Below are 20,353 nucleotides of genomic sequence, written 5' to 3' on the forward strand. Positions count from 1 at the left end.
TCGCACAGTCTGGCATCAGATAATTTGGCGAATTCTTGTCAGTCTGCATTTCAAAAATGCGACAAGCAGTGCTGATGCCGCGTCGGGTTGGGCCCACCGGTCCAGAACCACATCGAACGTACCAGTCTCGGTTTGTCTTCACAGACATTACAATTGGTTTTTTTTCCCAATTTTTGGGAATGAAAAAGGCCACACGGGAGCATCACGACGACAAAATAAAGTACGGGTTCGAGGACATTTGAAGCTTTTGATTGGCAAACGACCTTTCACGGCCAATAAGATTCGGATTGGCGCAAGGTTGCTGTGGCTTCACTTGTCCACCAGACGGCGCCGTCACGGACGTCGTCAATCTTTGAATCTTTTTGGCACAATTGTTGCAAAAGCCTCAACGCTCACTTTAATTGAGATGACCAACATATTTTTCACTTTTTGAATGAAATTTATCTGCTGCTTTTTTTTTTTTTTTTGCGCTGTGCATACTTACGTTCAACCCATCCAGCCATTACAAAAATAATAATAATAAAGTTTTATGAGCCACCAATTGTGCGTGTTCTCCCATGCAAGGCCTATAATTTTCCATTCGGGGTCTAATTCAATGATGAGAGTCCAAATGAAAAATAAAAACATCACAAAATGACTGATTTTTGAAGAATTTATAAGGCAATGATGGTGGAAAATAAGAATTTGGTCACGTACAGACAAGCAAGATTTCTGGCTCTCGCGGACGTGTTACAACATAGTTGTGGCATCTCTTTGAAAGCTGAATTTTGTCGTCTAACTAAACACGGCAGCGTGACTGGTTCGAGCGTCCGAGGTTTGAATCCCGGCACCTCTTCTTTTCAACGTTGAGAGAAAGCCGACACGTTTGACATGTCAGCTTTTGTGAAACAACTGCCGACGTGGTAGTTTACCGTCTATTTTGTCATGTTCAACATGTTACTGCTCACACGTTGTGCTGAAAATCCATCAGAGCTGAGACAAGAGCTGAGCAGCGCAGTCAACGTTTGCGGCCTCCTTTGGCGGCTCTTTGACAATCTAGAGGCGCAAAAGCCACGAATGAATTTGCGAACGTGACGCGGCAAACTCAACGCGCGACCCGTTTCACCTGCTGCGGCGGCCGTTTCTCCGCTTGCGAGGCGACGCGTTTGGAAGCGCCGCTCACGTCCTTCTGCACCTCCGAGAACATCTGGTTCAGTTTCTCCACCTTCTCGTTCTTCACGCTGTTGATCTGTCAAGAGGACCAGTAGATTCGATTATTATTTTATTTTTTTTAAAGAGGCAAAACCGAACTTACCCGCTTCAGCGTGGTCCGGACGGCCTTGGCTTTGTTTTTGGCCTTCAAGTGTTTGTTTGCTGCCACTTGGAAGACATTTGTCCGTTTTTTGCCTTTTTCTTTGTTTTTACCCATGTGACCTGCTAAAATACACAAACTGCAGTCAATTCAACAAGAACCAAAAAGCAAATATGTGCGATATGTTGCGTTGTCATTCCTCCCAAGTGAGTGCTGCGGTCTTGTGTTTTGTCTTTTGACGACTTGGGCTAAACAATGCTATATTCTCTAGTTAGACGTATTCTGGAATAATATCTGCAATCTAGATGTTCTTTATCGAGCGATTTACTTTGCGTATTCCTTTTGAATTAATCATAAGAACCGAAAATAGAACGTACCGTTGGAGCGTGCACGTTGCTTCGTGTTTTTCCGAGGGTTTGGTGTCCATTGTTGATGACGCCATCAACATGAGACGCGCCGGCGCTTGAATTTCTAATCTTTACGTTTTGAAAATCAACAATTATAATGTCGTCAATGGCTTTTTGTTGCGCTTTCAGCATACACAATGAATGAAATGCATTATTAAAGATACACGTTACCAGGGACATTATTTATAAGCACACGAGGCAAAGACGGCGTCGTCTTTTATTCCAATTTAAAATTCACTTCTGCTTCGTTTAATATTCGTTTTGTATTTGGTGAAGCAATAATACATGATAGAATGTGTTAAAAAAAAAACAAACAAAAAAAAAACATGCCTTTCGAAGACAGGAAAAGGAATTAGAATTTCCGGTTTGGAGGTCAAGGACACGGAAAACAAGGCGGGCCTTGTGTCGGTCACGTGCCAAGGCAGCTCGGCGCTGACGTGCGCTTTCATCGTTTGGCGGCAGGTGGCGATGTCGCACCGCATCCGCGCCGCGCCGACGGCTTCGCGACCGCTCGCTGCGCTTCTTGTGGTGTCGTCTTTGCGCAAACGGTCCAATTTCTTTCCGCCATGCGGTCAGTCTGTGGTGAAGGTCACGCCGGGGCCCAGTGTGGACTTTGACTTCTCCGGCTAGGTCCTGTCCTGTCCTCCACCTAAATATTGCGGGCCCCGCTTTTACGTCTACGTGGATGGAGGCGATGCGTCATAAAGGGGGCGTTAAGATGAAAGGCGCTTCTCGTTTCTCGTCAAATGTGTTTGGGAATGGGGCGCACGGGACCGGGACGCGAGCGGAAGTACCGAAGCCCGGGCCGACCCACGCGTCGGGCTCGGCTCGGGTAGCTCGAAACCGTTGGGTTCGATTTGGTGCACCGAGGGAAAAGAAGAAGAAGAAGAAGGTCGATCTCGGCGGACTGCAGCACGTCTGGGGAAGGAAGAGGAGGAGGAGGAGGGGGGGGGGGGGGGGGGGGGGGGGGGGGAGAGCGGCGGTGGGGGGGGGGGTAGGCGCGGGGAGGGGGTGGGGGGCGGTGGCGGCGGGGTGTCCGGGTGTCTCTCTATATAAGCTGCGGCTTGCAGCTGTCAGGCGGCGGCGGGCACCGAGCGGCTCTCGAACTGCACCAAGCAAGTGAAGAAAAGTGACCAAATGGCTCACGCGTGGGGTTACGCCGCCGACAACGGTGAGCGGCGGTCGCGTCAGCTTCATCCTCACGCGGCATCCTCGGAGCGCGAGTCGAGCGCCAGCATCCCGTCCGTCTTTTTTTTTTTTTTTTTTTTTGCAGGTCCGGACAAGTGGTCCGCCAGCTTCCCCATCGCCGACGGCCCCCGCCAGTCGCCCGTCGACATCGATCCGGGCCAGGCGGCGTTCGACGGCTCGCTGCAGCCGCTCAGCCTCAAGTACGACCCGAACACCTGCTTGGACATCCTCAACAACGGACATTCCTTCCAGGTCACCTTCCTGGACGACCAGGACAGCTCCGGTACTGCCTGCCTGCCTGCCTGCCTGCCGCACGCGGGGTTTTTGTTCATTTTTTCCCCTTATTATTAATTATTATTTTTTGGGCGCTTCTCATTTGAGGATGACGTCACCCGCATCCTCGAGTCCCGACATATTCATATTTGCGGATGAAATTATGCTCCTGTTCCTGCCGCGCGGACCTGCAAACTGACCTCAGAATCATTGTTTTTTTTTTTTTTTTACATTATTAGGACTTATTTTTCACTACCTTTTACACGTAACAATCTGTAATTATGAATTAATAATATTTGAGTATGTATTTATTCTGGTAATGTCGGGGGGGGGGGGGGGGTCCACTATCCCCCCACGATGAAACCTTATTTGCATGCATTTTGCATGTATTTTTTTTTTTTTTACATTTGTCGACTTTTCCATTGTCTCGCAGTATGTTTGTTTCAGTTTGGGACTCTCATCTGAAGTAACATCTTCCACGAAATTTGACATATTCTGGCAATATTTTGACTTTTATGACCAATATGTCTGCCTCTCATAAAAAGGCAAAACAATACTGGTTGAATATATATTTTGTTCTCATAAAATGACAACTTTATTCCATCACATTGGGAGAAGGCGGCAAGTGGACCAGTACCAGGATGAAAATACATTTGTAACCTAATATCATGTTGTGAGGGTGAATTTGAAGTGTTAATAAATTTGTACATTGCGGCAAATTTTACAAAAATACCTGCGAGAATAAAGTCGCGCTTCGAGAGGTCAAAACAATTGTAGAATTATGTTTTAATGTTACAAAAGCATAGTAAGTAATAACAAATTTTCTATGACGACAAAACAATTGTAGTGATATATTTGGAGTTTTTCATGCAAACGTTTTTCTAACTAATAAAATTGTAAAGTTATGACAAAGTCCTCATATTGCCAGAAAAATACCAGATACCTTCTTTTGACGAACTTTCCCACTTTTTGTGACACTGTAATGAATTCACCCATTTTCTTTGCCGCTTATCCTCACGAGGGGCACGGGAGTGTTGCATGCCAGTCAATCGCAGTGTTTTATTAATATTTTTTTTTCCAAGTGGCAAATTGCAAACGCGCAAGCGGCGATTTTTACGGGAAAGTTTGCCGCCCCCTAGCGGACGCTCGAAGTTGTTATTTCCGTCCTCTCATCCAGATTACACGCGCGTTTGCCAATTGAGATTAGATGACGTCATCAGAGCCCTTGCAAATCTTTGATTGTGGATTTTTCTCCCACCTGAGGTTCGGCTTTGCGAGCACAGACGTGGCGCGCCCCCAAATGGAGCCGCCGCGATGACGCGTCGAAAGGAAAATCGCCAATTCGAGACATTTGACGCTTTCCCAACTTTTGCAAAGATTTGCCAAATCCAGGACATGCACTTGAGATTTGGGTGGTCGTCCTCCCCCCAAAGCAAAAGCCCGGTGCCGTCACGTCGCGCTCACCTCCCCCCTCTTTCTCTCTTTCCGTGGGCAGTTCTGAGCGGCGGGCCGGTGTCGGGGGTGTACCGGCTCAAGCAGTTCCACTTCCACTGGGGGGCCTCGGACGACAGGGGCTCGGAGCACACGGTGGCCGGGAACAAGTACCCCGCCGAGGTGAGGAGTTCCCAGTCGCGTCCGCCATTTGTTGTATCTGCACGTCTCCTGACTTTGCCCGTCGGCCCCTCGGCAGCTCCACCTGGTCCACTGGAACACCAAATACGCCGACTTCGGAGAGGCCGCCGGCAAAGCCGACGGACTGGCCGTGGTGGGCGTTTTCCTGCAGGTGACTCACGAGCACGGCGACGCGGCTTCTGAAATGAGATTGAGATGAGCGCTTGTTCCTGTTTCTCTTAGATTGGGAATGAAAATGCCAGCCTCCAGAAGGTTCTGGACGCCTTCAACGCCATCAAGACCAAAGTAAGACCCCGAGCCGGCGGCGGCGGCGCTTTTCGCACGCAGCGCCGTCAATGGCTTTTTTTTTTTTTTGTTTTGTTTGTTTCAATCAGGGCAAGCAGACGACGTTCAAGGGCTTCGACCCGGCCAGCCTGCTGCCGGCCCGCCTGGACTACTGGACCTACGAGGGCTCCCTGACCACGCCCCCTCTGCTGGAGAGCGTCACCTGGATCGTGTGCAAGGACCCCATCGGCGTCAGCCCGGCTCAGGTGCGTCGCCGCACAAACGCCTCCTTGTTGGGTTGGGCCGCGCGCAGAAGAAAGAACGCCACTGTGTAGTAGCGCCAGTCACCGTGCGCTAAACACAAAAGGCCGAAAGAAAGGAGAACCTTTGACGGCGCAGCGGCAAATCTCACGTTCAGCCCTCACGCGCGCAAGATCGCGTAACATCACTTTGAGAAAGCGCTTCAGGATCGGAATTTGCTGGAAAACAAACGCAAAACAGCAAAAAGTTCAACATTGTGAAATGTTGACGTTAACAAAATGCCAACATAGCGCGTGAAATGCCATCAGCAGGCACTCGGAAACTGTAAACCCGGAAATTAGGGGGTGGGGGGGAGGGGGTGTCGTTTTGGTTCTCCTCTGCCTCTTGACTCAGTGCTGCCCAGCATGTCGTGGCAAAAGGCGGTACTACAGGCAAGCCGGGTTCTGCCACGTCAAGTCCCGAAATGCCTCCCGGGGGTCTGCAGTTGAGCACGTGCACAGGAATTGCGAGAAAACCTTTGTTGATTTCAGTCCTCGTCCGCCATGTCGATTCATTCAGAGAGCAAATTTGCGCCCAATGTCGACCTTCAAAAACATTTTCATTCGTCTTCTACTTTTCAGGCTTTTCGTTTTTAGTTTTCCGGAAGTATTTTCAAAAAGGTTTGCGTCCGTAGGGATGCGCGTTCCCTTGTTTTCCGTTGAACTAGCGAACGGAATGACGCCATCGTCATGTCTCGACGTTGACGCCGGCGCCGTCTCTCCTTTCGCCGGCAGATGGCCAAATTCCGCAGCTTGCTGTTCTCGGCCGAGGGCGAGCCCGAGTGCCGCATGGTGGACAACTACCGGCCCCCGCAGCCCCTCAAAGGGCGCCGGGTCCGAGCTTGCTTCAAGTGAAGCGGCGCCGCCCGCCCGCCGGTGACGACGCCGACGTCTTTTTTTTTTTTTTTTTGCACCGTAATCAAACTTTCACTTTCCTCCAAGATAGCCAACAACAACTTTGGAGCGCCAGAAGAATCGGCTGGAAATTTGCATCACGCCCAGAAATTCTGATTGGAATTTGTTTTTGATGCTTTTTAATATTAAAAGTTTCATTTTAATGCCAAAAAAAAAAAAAAAAAAATTAACTGGATTTTGGTTGCAGAATTTTGGAAATATTTTTAAGTCAAATTGTGTGATGTTGAGCCTTTGCTAGATGCCAAATGTTTAAAGTTGCAATATTTTGATGGTACAGATTGAAATTCAAACTCCCCCCCCCAAAAAAAAAAAAAAGTACAATTTTTTTTTTTTTTTTTTACTCCATGTGTTTATATTCTGTTTGAAAAAGAAAAAAAATGACATGATGGGCAAATTCCGATTGCAACTGAAGACGACGCGGCCATCCTGCCCCCCCCCCCCCCAAAAGCTCCTCTTTTTCTCTTATTTCTCAACTCATGTACTAAATCATCGTGATTCCTATTTTTAGATGCCTTATTCCAATAATTTAAAACCGTCCAGAAGTTGTCTTGTCATTTTGTTCTTCTATATTTAGAAAGTGGACAATTGACTAATGGAATAAATCACTTTGAAAACGACATTTGTGCCCAGTGGTTTGTCAAGGTCAAAGGTTAAATTAGCTTGTGTTATTATCTTGATTTTTTTCAGTTGAATGTTTCGTTCAAAATCTCTTAAATGCAAATTCCGCTCATCTAATGTCCCAATTTGATTAATTTAAGACGCCAAAGACGTTGAGACCGGCCTGTTTGGTGACTTAGCGTAAAGGCTAAAATGAGCGAGCCTGTCCACAAATTAGCAAGGGCACATTATGTAATTGGTTAAAAAGCTCGATATTTTAGCATGGAAAATATACACAACATATGAAGAACTAAGCTAGCCTCTCTGCCTTTTGTATGAGTTCTTGGATATATCCCATAAAAACTAACTTAGCTTTGCTTTATGTGCATTTAGCAGTTTAGCTCGCTACGCTACAAGCGCAACAAGCACTAATTAGCACATGTTGCGGTGTACGGGAAATGGGAGCTAAATTATCCTCGCCGCTCTCAGAAACGTAGCAATGTCTAATCCTTGAAATAGCTTGACATTTCATCATTAGAGCAACGCTAATCTGTCGCCAAGTGCAAAAACAAGCTGATTAATGCATTTTTCTCATTATCAGCCGTTTAAAAGCTCGGCAGCGCGGCACGCAAGCTGACCTCGGCTCGCTACGAGCGCAACAAGATCTAGTGGACACTTTCGTTTGATTGAATCCTTGTAAAAGTGTGACGTATTACATTTAAAGCGAAGCTAACTGTGTCCAAAATGGACAAGTAACCTTCTGCTTGTTAACAGCGATGGAACAGCCTAGCATGAAGGCTAACCTAGCACAATGGAGTCAGATTTGCTCTTACTGTCCGGACAATTCCTGGAAAAGGTTGAAATGTTAGCATTAACGCTAGGCTAAGCTAAGCTCCATTTCCATGAGCATCTTGTTGTTTTTACTGGCTGTCAGATAGCTGAACAAAGCTCACCGCGCTACGTTTCTGTCGTGTCGCTGAAGATGCGAAAGTTCCCCGTCGTTCGTGGAGCTTCGCGTTGGAACGGCACCGCTCGACCTCTGACCTTGCGGCTCCGCACGTCGGGCGTGACATTCGCCGCCTGCGCGTCAAATCGGCGCGGTGAAAAAAAAAAAACCTTTTCACAACAACAAACAAACAGTACATTTCAGTATTATTCGTTACAAACGTAAAGAAATATTATTTTGCGGACTAAGTACACAAATTAAGTGACATTTAAATCTAAAGTGATTTCTAAAAAAGAATTCTGCATTTATTTTTTTAGATTAAACATTAACGTGATTTCTGTTGAGTTTGGCATCAAAAGTCCAGGAGCAAATGTTTGTCCACAGACTTTTTTTATTATTTTTTTCCCCTTGTGCTTATTTTGTCGTTCATCTGTTGTGACAGCTGGACGAGCTCGCAGGGGCTCGTCACGTGACGCACGCGCCGCCGCCGCCGCCGCCGTTTTCTTTCTTTCCTTCTTTTGCGCCGGAAACTGCTGCGAAGGTCATTTTGTCCCAAAGTGAAATCAATACCGGCCTGGCGCACACGTGATCTCGCCAGTCGTCCATTTTATTGACCAACCCGGCCTCGACGCCCAACGAGCACGCGTGGACCGCGTGCACGTACGCAAATTGCTGAAGATCGACGCGAAAGCCCACCGGCCAAAAAAAAAAGCTTCGAGGCTAAAGTCGCCTCGTTCGATTTCATGAGTGGAACTGACACACAAAACCTAACAAACCAAAAAAAAAAAGTGCTACATTTTGTACATTTAAAAACCAAAATGCTAACAACAAAAGCTAAACGCCATAGACGGGCTAACAGGCATCGGCACTGACTTGACACGTCCAAAGAGGTGCAGCGGCCACACATACTAACGAGGCCTTCGACAATATTTTCCGCGATAGCTCAGCGCTGCCCCCGTCTGGTTGTGGCACAAAACGGCGCAACTCTCGCTTAGGACTTGTTTGCAGGTGGAAAGCCACAAAAAGGCAGCCGGCAATGTGCAGCTTTTCGGGTTTGGCGCCTAGTCAGCCGTGTTGTGGCCCAACTTGGTACTACGCCATCTTCAAAGTCGTCGTCGTCGTCGCCTTCTAAAAGGCGCCCGAGCAACGGCCCCCGTCGGCTGATCCACGATTAGCGCCGACTCAGCGCGTCCGCGAGTGGCCCAGATTTGCCGGCCGCGCTCGCCGGTCGCCAAACGAGGGCAGATTGCGTAACGTTTCCCGAGCACGCGCGCGCGAGGTCACGACCCTCGCGCGACGCCGCGGGCGAAAATGTAACGACGGACATCCGCACTGCCAAATCTGTGAGAAATTGTCAATGGCGGCGTTCCCGACAGGAAGTGACAGAAGCAGAGTCACTTTTATTTTGAAAAGCAACCATTTGTCGACCTGAGCAATGTGGACAAAAGTTTTGGGCCAGCTGCAGATTGCGCAGAGAAAGGATAAAAATAGATAAAAAGTTGTACGCATCAAAACAGGAAGTGGGGTGGGGGGAGGGTTCCGTTTTGAATTTGTGTCGCGTACCTTCCCCAACACTTTTCTTTATCTGGACTTTCGCCCGCCCTTCCTGCGCATTCTCGCGCTATCTGCCGTCCATCTCCGTCGTCCGCGTCCTGTTTTGGCTTCCTTTGCCAATCGGCGACGCCATCTTGTCTCGGGGTCCACGTGCGCGGATCTTGCAAAAAAAAAAAAAAAAAAGAAACGTTTGTGACGATTGTGGGCATCGCGTTGCCAACTTGGACCTGCTTTTATTTTGCAAGGCTGAAAATCAGCTTTGCCTCCACTTTGCCGAGCATCAGCGCAGCCTCACTTCACCTCCTTTTTTTTCCCCTCTTCTTCTTTTTGGGTCGGCGGCCCGCTTACATAACGCGTTACATCACCGCCATCTTGGGCGTCACATCGCGTGCCGCCATCTTGCGTCCGTCCCGCTGCCGTCACGTGATGGGGGGCGATAACACGCGACCTTCTTCCCCGCGAGACCCTCGACGGCTGATGCCAAAAGCTCGTTTGGGCAAAACGCCGTCTTCCGCTTGAAACGTGTGACCTGATTGGTTGAAAAATGCAGTCGTCCCGCGCATTTTTTCTCGGATCGGCCCCGCCTTTCAAAACCAGCCAGGGAAAAAAAACGAAGCTGTACAACGTGAGCTGATGGTGACAGCAGCAATTCTTACGCCTCGCATGAACGCATACTCGTACATTGCTTTCAAATATTTCCAGCGATTATTCGGTGTAGCGGTCCGCGTGGGTTCACTTCCCACTCGGCGACCCTCGTGAGGATAAGCGGCTTTGGACGCGTGGCTTTTCATAAAAATGTCTGTCGCGTGCGCCTGTGGAACGCAACCCCTGAGATATTAAAAAAAGGAAACAACCTCCAAGTTGACAAGTTTGTGTTAACGAATGAGCGATGGCGCCACTAAACTCCGTTTGCAGATTTGCGGGCGAGAGCGGCAGATTTTTTGTCATAACGCGATAATCTCTCGTCCATATCTGGCGCGATGACATTTTTAAGGGCGCCGGGAGGAAGTCAGTCGCCCGCAGCGACTTTCCATCAAAATAAATCATCGTCATCTGACACTCACGCCCAACAGATTTCATCACCACCACCATGATCATCATCACCGTCCTCGCCCGATTTCCGAAAAGCGGACATTTTGTCATCGGCCGGGATTTTTGGAAAGGAAGGACGAACGCAGTCCGATCGTGTCGAGACGAGCGCAAATCTTTTTTGCGCTCGCCCGTCGACGTTCTAATAATTTGGTGCCGCCGGCGCAAATTTCCCGCGCTGGTTAATGGTTGACTCGGGTGACGCGCCGGGCAAAGAGTTAATTTTTAAACACGACGATAACGAGTTGGGAAACGCCGCTTGTTGCCCGCCCATTGGGTGTGGGACTTTGCTCAGGTTAACTTCTTGAAATCTCGCTCGCTGTCGCCCTCAAATTTAACCACAAAACGGAAATATTCAACCACCTTCTACTTTTGTGCGGTTTGCGGACGCCGAGGTCATCCAGGGGTCAACTTGATCAAATACATTCGCCGCCATGCGCAAAGCATACACGCCATAAATGTGTCGAACCCGAGAGGAATCTCGAGAGTCCCCAGAACTTTTCGCGTTCCAACCGGGTCAAGCCACGCGCAGCCAAAGTCTGGCGGACGTCGCGTCATCTTGGACCGCCGCGGAAGCTCGCGCGATGAGCGGCGTGAAAGTCCAATTTGAAAGGAAAGCGGAAGCGAGCCCGCCCGACAAAACCCAAACGGGTTGGACTTCGCTTTACATTCGGCCGAGATGATTTGCCAACTTCTTCTGGAGCAAAAGAGAAGAATCGAAGGCGTCCCAGTCATGTGACGACGTGTTTTTTTTTTTTTTTTTTTTGGAGATAAGCAAGATGGCGGCTCACTTAGTGTCGCTTTGTGTACCTCCACACTGCACGTGTGTGTATTAAGACACACACACATAAATCATAAGAAAGGCAAAGACATCATCTCAGTCTTTTGGATTCGAACGGCCGTCCGTCTCCTGCGCTGAAACCGTTTGTGTGCGCCAACGTCGGCAAAGCAAACACGAACGTCCGTCGTTTGTTGACTAAACACGCGGGCGCTAATTCGAGCGGCGACCGAGACGGACGCAAAGGGCCGACCCGGAAAGTTGGCGGGTTGAAAGGTCACGGCTCGGTCGTCGGCGACGCCCGGCAAAATGTCTCATTTTGTAAACTCGCTCGGTCTCGATTGGTCCGACGGATCCCCGCGCGGCTCGTCGCTCCCCTCGGATTGGCCGAAGCCGCTCGCGCGGCGCCGACCTCGCGGGCCCGACGTGGCGGCAAAAGTCCAAGTTGAAATTATCCCTAAAAATGACCCAAGGAAATGTCACGTCATCAACCTTCAGTTAAGATCAATGAAGAAGTTGGAAAATCAATCTTTTGCAAGGAAATATCCTCAATTTATTATTCTTGCCATTCTGCGCACTAAATAAGGGCGAGCGGCTCTATTTGCAGTCACAACAAGACGCGTTTGCGGCCCCGTGCGGATTACGAGCGCCGGCGCGTGTGTCGACGGGAGCTTCGCGAGCGGCTTTTCGTCCGAGCTGGTCGGGGATGGGGGGTGGGGGCAAGTCGGCACATCTCATTATCGGCGCCCGTAATCCTCTGATGCGAGGACGCGGCGGCGCTCCGTGCGAGCGACAACACGCGGGCCGCTCTAAGGGCCCGCTTGGTTGCCCAGTTAGTTTGTCTTGCAGAGAAGCTGCATCTATTATACATTTTAAAAAAAAATGACGTATACAAGAAAAGATAATAGATAGAAGGGGGCTTCCAAAAATGAGCAGAATCCATAGAAGAAGAAAAAAAAACAACCGATTGCTTAAAAATCGGAGTTGCAGCCGAGCAGGAGAAGCAAATCGTACCCCGGCAGAATATCAATTAGGATCTTGGCCGGGATCCGTCGTTGGCACGCGGGTTCTCTTCCGTTGGGCCTTTCTTTTTTGCCCCCTTGCGCCTCATTCACACCCTGGCGCCTCTTTTTTTTTTTTTTAATTTTCTTCCAGCCAACAGCCAGCGTACGCGAGACATTTCGAGCCGAGCGTCGCCCGGCAACGCTGTGCGGGAATCCGAGTCTATTCATAGCGCCGCGGCTCATGCTACCGACTCCTCCGGGAGGACTGCCAAGCAGAAAAATACACCAGCGGCCGCAAATTCAGGGACACCCGCGCGTATAACAAGCACGTCCACATTTTGGAGTTGGCAACCTTCAGGGTAATACCGCGTTGTGCCACAACATGCCAGGGCAGCACTGAGCTGCAATTTAAGAGCACGAAGAAGAGGGAAAAGAGCTCCCCTGACAAAGTGCAGGAAGGGTCGTTGCCTTAAAGGGCCGCCATTTAGGGGTCGAGAAATGGGTGGTAACGAAAGGAGAAGGAGACAAAATCAAAGTATGAGCCAAAGTGCGCTACACGTGAAACCAAAGACAATTCGACGCCGTCTATTTCAACAAAAGGAACCGGATCGGCTAGCGCAATGCTAACACGCAAAATGTGAACGCAAATTTGCAGAAATGTCACATGAGCGCCTTCAAACAATGGCGCAGCAAATCGTCCAAACAGAGCAAACAACAACACGCTCCGACTCGCTTCTTTACTTTCGAAAATTGCCCCAAATTTCATACTCCTTTGGTTATGGCACGTAAAGAATGAAATCTTGTTTACTTTTTTTGTAATTATCTTTCTATTTGGATATCAGGTCATTTGAAAAACAAGTCGCGTGGGCAAAATGACAGAGGGCAGACACCCCCCACCCCACGCGTGGGCCGGTCCGCAAATAGCGCCGGGCGCCTGGTTCCTGTCCACATGGAAATTCACAAGACATTGAATTTGTCATTTGTTATTAATATCACAACAGTGACTGCGAGATCAAAGCAGAAGGTACAGAACGGTCACAATACGCCTTAAAGACGCGTCGCGAGGCGTCGCCGGAGGCTCCGCCCCTTCAAATAAAATTAAAAATTAAGTAAAAAGTGGATCGCTGTGCAAAGGGACTTTTCAAGCGAAGCACATCAGACATGGATTTTTATAATATTTTACAAGCGCGCATAAATTATGTGGAAATACACCGGGGAGGAAACGTACCACAGAACATCACTTTGACCTTTGAACTTTGAACGTTCCCTGGGAAACTTCAAGGCTAAAATGGGTCTTTGCATGCTGATGGCAGATAAATGTGTGTGTGTGATGATTATCAGGTCATTAGTGTGTGCGTGTACCTGCGTGTGTGTGTGATGATGATTATCAGGTCATTAGTGTGTGCGTGTGCGTGCACGCTACCGTATGTGGGATAAGAGCAGCTTGACGAGGGCAAACACACACGCCAGGCGCCAAGAAGCAAGCGCGGCATGAAGGGCGACGCCAACGGATGACGGCCGATGTTTATCGTTGGGCCCGCAAGGTCGCGACCTTCAGAGGGCCCCTTTGTAATGTAAACATCATTTCCTGTTTTTTTCTGCGAGTTATTTGGCTTTAAAATCCACAGCGACCGTTTCATTGGAATTTTTATCCCAACATTTTATTCCTATTGTTGTTTTCTAGATTTTTTTTTTCTTGAAAAACAGTGGAGTGTTCAATTTAATCACATTTAATTGAACGTATTTAAAAAAAAAAAAAAAAAACAATTTTAATTTTGCATTGTAAATATAATATCTATATACATTCAAAATTTATTTCTTATTTCATTTTTGTTTCTTGAATTTTCCTGACGAAGCTGCCCTCACGTGCAGTCGCACGTTAGAGCGCCGCCTAGTGGTGCGGGATGCCCCCGACAACCTTCACTGCGTATTTCGTGCGATTTCGTCGCCTCGGCGTCCGGGCAAACGCATCGAAAGCTCCCGCAAGTCCTATGGAAGACGTCCGTCCCGGTCGCATCCGCGCAGGACGCCGCCCGCCTGCCCTGGTTTGTTTGTTTGCGTTTACTTCCCGACTGCGCCAAAATAAGAGCGCGTCCGTCCGACGCAGGCACGGGATTGTTCTCGGGGTTTATTCAGCGCATCCTCCCGCTGGTCCATTGTCTCGGGGGGCCCGTGGGAAGTCGCTAATGCGGCGCCGGCGCCAGAGCTTAAACGGAGCCTGATGACTTCTGCAGGTGACTTAAGAAGCCTCCGCCATCGTAGCTTATGCACAGCGGACAGAACACGATCGGATCGCCTCTCCGGCCTCCGCCTTTTCATCAGCAATCCGGGGGTAGAACTTTTGGGAGTACGTGAGCAACGGCACCGTTTCAAATTCATCCCTACAGGCCTCAATGATGTCAGCACTTTGACGCTGGTCCGAGCAAAATTGCTCCAGACAAGTCGGACTAGCAAAACGCGTCTGTGGCAATCTACACCCATGAATGCATTTAGACATGTTATTAGATATAATGAGATATGATTGTGATCTTGTTTAATTGACTAGACTCCACATTGCCCAGGCCCCAACCCAATAGAGGACCAGTGAGGAGAGCCGAAGCTCCAAACGACATCCACCAAACTTAAAGTGGAGCACTTGGATGCGCCTGAATGATCAACCTTCAGACATTTTAGGTTGACTTTGCTGCGGATGATTATGGGTGACGTCTGCGCTGACCAACAGACCAAACAAACACACCGCAAAGGTCGTGTGGAAAGTGCAAGACGGAACTTTTGTCCGCGCGTTGTGTTGAACGCGTTTACCTCCCAACGCTGAAGTCATCGTCCGAAGGGCCCGAGTTGATTTCACAACGGCAGACTTTAGTCTCCCACGGACGCTCCTTTTCTGACTGATTAAGCAAAAAAAAAGGAAGTCAGTGTTTGCTGACGTGAAATCAGCTGCCGAGTTTCCTCCTCTTCGAGTGACCTTGTGTGGCCAAAATCCGCCATTGGGCCACTGGAACCAGGCCCCAAATCCAACAAAACAACCCCAAATAAATACAGAAGCACACCGCCTGGAGTTAAAAAAAAAAAAAATAAATAAAATAAAATACAAATAAAAATGGAGCACGCAGTTAAATTGGAAATCTACTGTTCTCCCGATTTGCCGACTTCAAATAAGGGCGAGATTCAGGAAAAACGTTATCTTTACATCGACACAACATACATTTTATTTTAATGTTTCAATTTATTCACCCGGTTGATCAGTGAACATTTTCTGCCCCCTGCTGGACATCTCTGGACGCATCACCAGAGGCTTGACACTGGCTACTAAAGTGTCCCTCGTTGCGTTTGATATCTTCATCAAATATCGTCGGTAAATTTTTAACGCCATTCCCCCCCCCACCCCCCCCCCCCCCCCATTAATGTATGCATACATCCGTACAGGCAAAAGCCGCAAATCCTTCAGCATCATTCCAGGCGAAGAAATGTCGTTTTCGTGACTTTTGACCCAAACCGAATGCACTACTGAGCGAGGCGGGCCTAGTGATCCGTTCTAACCAATCAAGTTCGTTCAGAGGTGATAAACCTGCCACCGATTGGCTAAAATCAGAGTTGAAGAATTTCGGCACAACTCTTTCGCATGTTTCAAGCGAACTCTAATCATATCCCCTCACCTAAACATAAACATGCATTCACGACAATATCGAAAGCTAATTTATCTCCCGTAGTTTACTCTATTATACTATGCCTCATAACATTCGATGTTATCAAAACATTTTCAAGGAAAATATCGTCTCGGTACAAATCGAGTGTACCCTTTAAAGCAAGGGCCGGACCAATGTGATCAATCCAACAAATCAAATTGATCAGAGGGCGTGACCCCGGTCGCCGATTGGGCGAAATGTGAGTCGGTCATTTTCAGCGTTTTCGTGTTCGTGAATGATTTTGTTTGTTAGCTAACTGCTGTTGACCTCACTTAAACTGTAAACGGATAAACTTTTGACACTGGCAATTTACCTCTTGGAGTTCTGCATTTGCACGCTTTCGAGGAGAAAAATGGTGTCGGCACGGTTTGTTCCGAATCGAGCGCATCCTCGACGAGGCTCACCGCACGTGACCCGATGTAGCCAATCACCTTTGAGCAAGGCCCTTCAACTGCCGCTAATTGGCTGGAACGTGAGTTGGCCAATTTCGGGTTGCCAGTTGGGCGTCGCGGGTTTTGACGTTTAAAGCGACAAAAGGAGATTTTTTTTTTTTCATCAGTTTTGCTGTTTTCTTTTTTTTTTAAATCGATTTGCTTGTTTTCCCGCTGACTTGGGGAAAAATTGAAGAGAAATGGAGGCTTTAAGGTGAGCAAGTTGAGAGCTCAAGTTGGAAATCGTGCTGTAATGTTTTGTTTTTGTCTAATTGTCAAACTTTCAAGTGATGTACGCAGGCGGCGTGCCAGCATCATCATAAGAGTTTTGCTTCCATTCCTGTGCGTTTTGCACAAGTTTGGACGCCATTTTGAGCGTCCTCGGAGCCACTTTGCCGGTTGAGTCAGTTTGCCGTGGCCGGTTGCTCAACTTTTTTGTGTTGTGGCCGCTCAGGAATGTCTTCCGCTCTCCGTGGACCAGCGCCGAGAAGCTGCACGGCAAGACGGTGCTCATCACCGGGGCCAACACCGGCATCGGCTTGGAGGCGGCGGCCGACCTGGCCACGAGAGGTCGGAGTGGTGACGAAAAAAAAACAAACCAAAAACAAAACAACAACACACCTTCTTATTGGTCTTCTTCTCTCTCTCTGTGTGTGTGTGTGTGTGTGTGTGTGTGTGTGTACGCACCCGCGTGTCAAGATTAGCAAACTAACTTTGACAATCTCACCGCCCCAAAATATATTTTAAAAAAAACTTTCATCATTTTTCTCAGTGAACATTTAAATATATATATATATTTGTACATTTTAGTTCAGTTTTAATTTTGTTAGCGGTATTTTAGTAGTTTCCTATCTTGGCATTAAAATTGTATCATTATTTACAATATTTATTATTTTAGTCAACATTATTTGTGTTTTCTTCTCTGTTGATTGGTCAAAGTATGAGGAAGATCTGTCATGATGACGCGACAAACTCAACCACAATTATGAAAAGTTCAACTAGTTGAGGTTCGTCACCAGGGGGCGCCCTCCACCTTTGCGTTTTTCTTACGAGCGAAAACCGGAACAGTACCAACTTGTTCCTCGGTATTTCGTCACTGATTCCCATAAAAATGATCCCACTTAAAGGGGCGGGGCGTTTTTTTAACTTTTTTTTTTTTTTTGAAGCATTTTCTGCACAGCTTTCAATGCTTCCCTGATCCCGTTGTTTTACCCCGTTTTCCCAATCGGACTTTTGAGTTCACACGCGACCTGTGAACCTTTTCAAAGTTTAGAAATTCCACACGGAGATATCGGACAATTAACTGCGACCCCAGTGAGGATAAGCGGCTCAGATGATGATGATTGGATGGTTAAGCGTTACAGAGTACATCTCATCCGGAAACTCTCAATATGTTGACGGACTTTGACTTTTGCATCCGGATCTTTTGGCGTGTGCACGCGCAGGCGCCCGGATCATCATGGCGTGCCGCGACATGGAGAAGGCTCAGGCGGCCATCAAAGAGGTGAAGGAGCGCTCGCTCAACCAAAACGTGGTCTGCATGAAACTGGACCTGTCCGACACCAAATCCATCCGAGAGTTCGCGCGGGCCGTCAATGAAGGTAGGAGAAGCTTTCAAACGGCGTCCCTCAGGGATGCGTGCCGGCTGCTCTTGAATTTGCCAAGCCTTTGTCATCTATGTTTTTTTTTTTTCAGGGGAGCCCGTACTGAACATCCTGATCAACAACGCGGGCGTCATGGCGTGCCCGTACGGCAAAACGGCTGACGGCTTTGAGTTGCAGATGGGCGTCAATCATTTGGGTAAACCACGACGCGCCGCTGCGGAATGGACTGAATCTCGGACGCCAAAAAGGGTTCCCACGCGTTTCAGATTTCAACATTCCATTTTGAAATCTTGTTTCAAAAACCTACTTTGAAGCTGTGGTTTAAAACCCTTGTTTTATATGTATTGTTTTTTTTTTTTGGGGGGGGGGCGGCTGGAGATTTCTAAAATGAAATTCCATACTTTTAACATTCTGGCATCAGAACTGTGGTCAAGCCACTCGCTGTTAGCATCAGGCTAGCTCGTGCGTCTTCAGGCGGCGCAACGAGCATACGCCAAGGTTAACTTTTATGACACCACCCGCACGCCCGCTTTTATGATTCTTATTTACGTTATGTCACACTTTATTATTTGTACGATATCGCTGTTGGTTATTATTCAGCCAGATAAGACGAAGGGTTCACTTCAGTTTAGGAGTGTGTGTGTGGCCACGGGAAGTAACGCTTCTTCATCTCTACTTTCTTGTGTTTCAAATCTTAAAAGTTGTAATCCTGTTTCAGAACTTTTTTTTTTTTTTTTAACTCTTTAACAGTGGCTTTAACCATCGCCCTTTTTTGAAATCCTGTCCCAGCCTTGAACCCCCACACCCCAGTTTGAAGACCTGACCCCCCCCCCCCCCCCGCCAAGTTGTCCTTTTTGTTGGGTTTTTTTTTTGGCAGGCCACTTCCTGTTGACTTTCCTCCTGCTGGACCTGTTGAAGCGCTCCAGTCCGGCGCGCGTGGTGACGGTGTCCTCCATGGCTCACTCTTGGGGCTCCATCAACTTGGACGACATCAACAGCGAGCGCGCGTACGACAAGAACAAAGCGTACGCGCAGAGCAAGCTCGCTAACGTGCTGTTTACACGCGCGCTTGCCAAACGGACGCAAGGTGGGCGCCCGCTTTTGCTCGTAAACCCACAAAGGGGCTTTCATGCTTTCAACCCAGACCTGGACTTGAAACCGTGACTTGATTGTGATCTCGACCCAGGCTTCAAATCCTAACCCTGTCTAATTTGAAAGCCTAGACATTAACCATGAAACGTGAACCTACCCCGAATCCCTCATTTGAGACCGTAACCCAGGCGCTTAGTCCAAAGCCACGTTATCTCGTAAAGCCCAATTCGACACCCAAGCCCCCGTCTGAAACCCTACCGCAGGCTTGAAAGCTCAACTTAAAAACCCGAGTCCTGGTCTCAAACGAAGACCTGGACCTTTTTTCTAAGCGCCTCCGGCGGCCGCGTTTCCTTTTTGCCACTTTTGCACGTGTGTGCGGCAGGCACGGGCGTGACGGCCTACTCGCTGCACCCGGGCGTGGTCCAGACGGACTTGTGGCGCCACCTGAACGGGCCTCAGCGCTTCTTCGTCAAGTTGGCCAGCCCCTTCACCAAGACGTCGGCGCAGGGCGCCCGCACCACCGTCTACTGCGCCGTCGAGCCCTCGCTCGCCGACGTGAGCGGCGGCTATTACAGGTTCGCCGAGGGTCGGGGGTGAGGGCGGGTGGGTCGGGTCGCCCGGGGCGCTCACGCCCGCTTTTGTCTTCCGCCGCAGCGACTGCGCGCCCGCAAACTGCTCGGCGGCGGGGAAGGACGACGAGCTGGCGCAGAAGTTGTGGGAGCTCAGCTGTCGGCTGCTCGACATCACGTGGGATTGACGTCGCTTTGCTAATTTTTCAAACGCAGCTTTTGGTCATTTTCCTGTCAGCTTTGTTCTGAACGTTTGGTTCTTCTGTATCTGCTTGTGTTTCCACACCCGGAAATATGGACTTAATAAATAATACAAAGACAAATCTGTCACTTACTTGTTGGCTTTCACGACCCTCCCGCTGGCGCCGTTCCCTCGTCGTTCATTTTTTGCACATATGCCGTCTTGTGATATTTTGTGTGTGTGCTGTCGTTGGTTTTGTGGTCAAATTAACACTCCCTCGCCTGAAACAAAATTGACAAAACATTGAAACACATTACAAGGAATAAAATGTGCAGCAGCGCTACCACACATTACTGTATGAGTTGCGGCGGTATATCCACTTTGAATATATGTATGAATAATCCAAACGTTTTGCGGTTGCTACTTCTCAGATGTTACATATTGCGGGAATGTTCCAGAATTACTGCACCCTTTTTTTTTAACGGCATACGATTCCCAAAAGCCTGAGTCAGCCATTCCCGCCTTCATTCTTACAAATTGCAGTGCCACCAGT

At 48.5% G+C, this 20,353-nt stretch overlaps 3 protein-coding genes and 2 long non-coding RNA genes across 6 annotated transcripts; 3 read left to right on the forward strand and 2 right to left on the reverse strand.

Moving 5' to 3' along the window:
* Window positions 1–638: 638 nt before the first annotated feature.
* Window positions 639–1,810, reverse strand: rbis (ribosomal biogenesis factor). 2 transcript variants are annotated; one of them, XM_061805209.1, is made up of 4 exons: window positions 1,669–1,810; window positions 1,295–1,416; window positions 1,106–1,228; window positions 639–1,035 (listed from the first exon to the last, which is right to left on the reverse strand). In XM_061805209.1, the coding sequence occupies exons 2-4, from the start codon at window positions 1,406–1,408 to the stop codon at window positions 967–969; spliced, it is 306 nt and encodes a 101-aa protein (XP_061661193.1). In that variant the 5' UTR covers window positions 1,409–1,416; window positions 1,669–1,810; the 3' UTR covers window positions 639–966. The 2 variants fall into 2 exon arrangements, with proteins under 2 accessions (XP_061661193.1, XP_061661194.1); XM_061805210.1 differs by having other exon boundaries at window positions 1,295–1,413; window positions 1,669–1,805.
* Window positions 1,811–2,711: 901 nt separating this feature from the next.
* LOC133492682 (carbonic anhydrase 1-like) lies at window positions 2,712–6,886 on the forward strand. The gene is made up of 7 exons (XM_061805207.1): window positions 2,712–2,869; window positions 2,972–3,169; window positions 4,655–4,773; window positions 4,850–4,942; window positions 5,014–5,076; window positions 5,166–5,321; window positions 6,090–6,886. Exons 1-7 carry the CDS (start codon window positions 2,836–2,838, stop codon window positions 6,207–6,209), a joined length of 783 nt encoding a protein of 260 aa, XP_061661191.1. The 5' UTR covers window positions 2,712–2,835; the 3' UTR covers window positions 6,210–6,886.
* On the reverse strand, window positions 4,836–15,269 carry LOC133492686 (uncharacterized). The gene is made up of 4 exons (XR_009792724.1): window positions 15,040–15,269; window positions 9,376–9,526; window positions 7,820–7,946; window positions 4,836–4,970 (listed from the first exon to the last, which is right to left on the reverse strand). It is a non-coding gene; the product is annotated as an uncharacterized LOC133492686 (long non-coding RNA).
* LOC133492687 (uncharacterized) lies at window positions 13,691–14,999 on the forward strand. Its single transcript, XR_009792725.1, has 3 exons — window positions 13,691–13,811; window positions 14,094–14,282; window positions 14,799–14,999. It is a non-coding gene; the product is annotated as an uncharacterized LOC133492687 (long non-coding RNA).
* Window positions 15,270–16,367: 1,098 nt separating the features above from the next.
* Window positions 16,368–19,942, forward strand: rdh12l (retinol dehydrogenase 12, like). Its single transcript, XM_061805200.1, has 7 exons — window positions 16,368–16,568; window positions 16,809–16,924; window positions 17,800–17,955; window positions 18,050–18,154; window positions 18,836–19,045; window positions 19,433–19,625; window positions 19,705–19,942. Exons 1-7 carry the CDS (start codon window positions 16,555–16,557, stop codon window positions 19,805–19,807), a joined length of 897 nt encoding a protein of 298 aa, XP_061661184.1. The 5' UTR covers window positions 16,368–16,554; the 3' UTR covers window positions 19,808–19,942.
* The last annotated feature ends 411 nt before the right edge of the window (window positions 19,943–20,353 follow it).

The sequence above is a fragment of the Syngnathoides biaculeatus genome, chromosome 19, assembly GCF_019802595.1.
Source record: "Syngnathoides biaculeatus isolate LvHL_M chromosome 19, ASM1980259v1, whole genome shotgun sequence".
Classification (NCBI taxonomy): domain Eukaryota; kingdom Metazoa; phylum Chordata; class Actinopteri; order Syngnathiformes; family Syngnathidae; genus Syngnathoides; species Syngnathoides biaculeatus.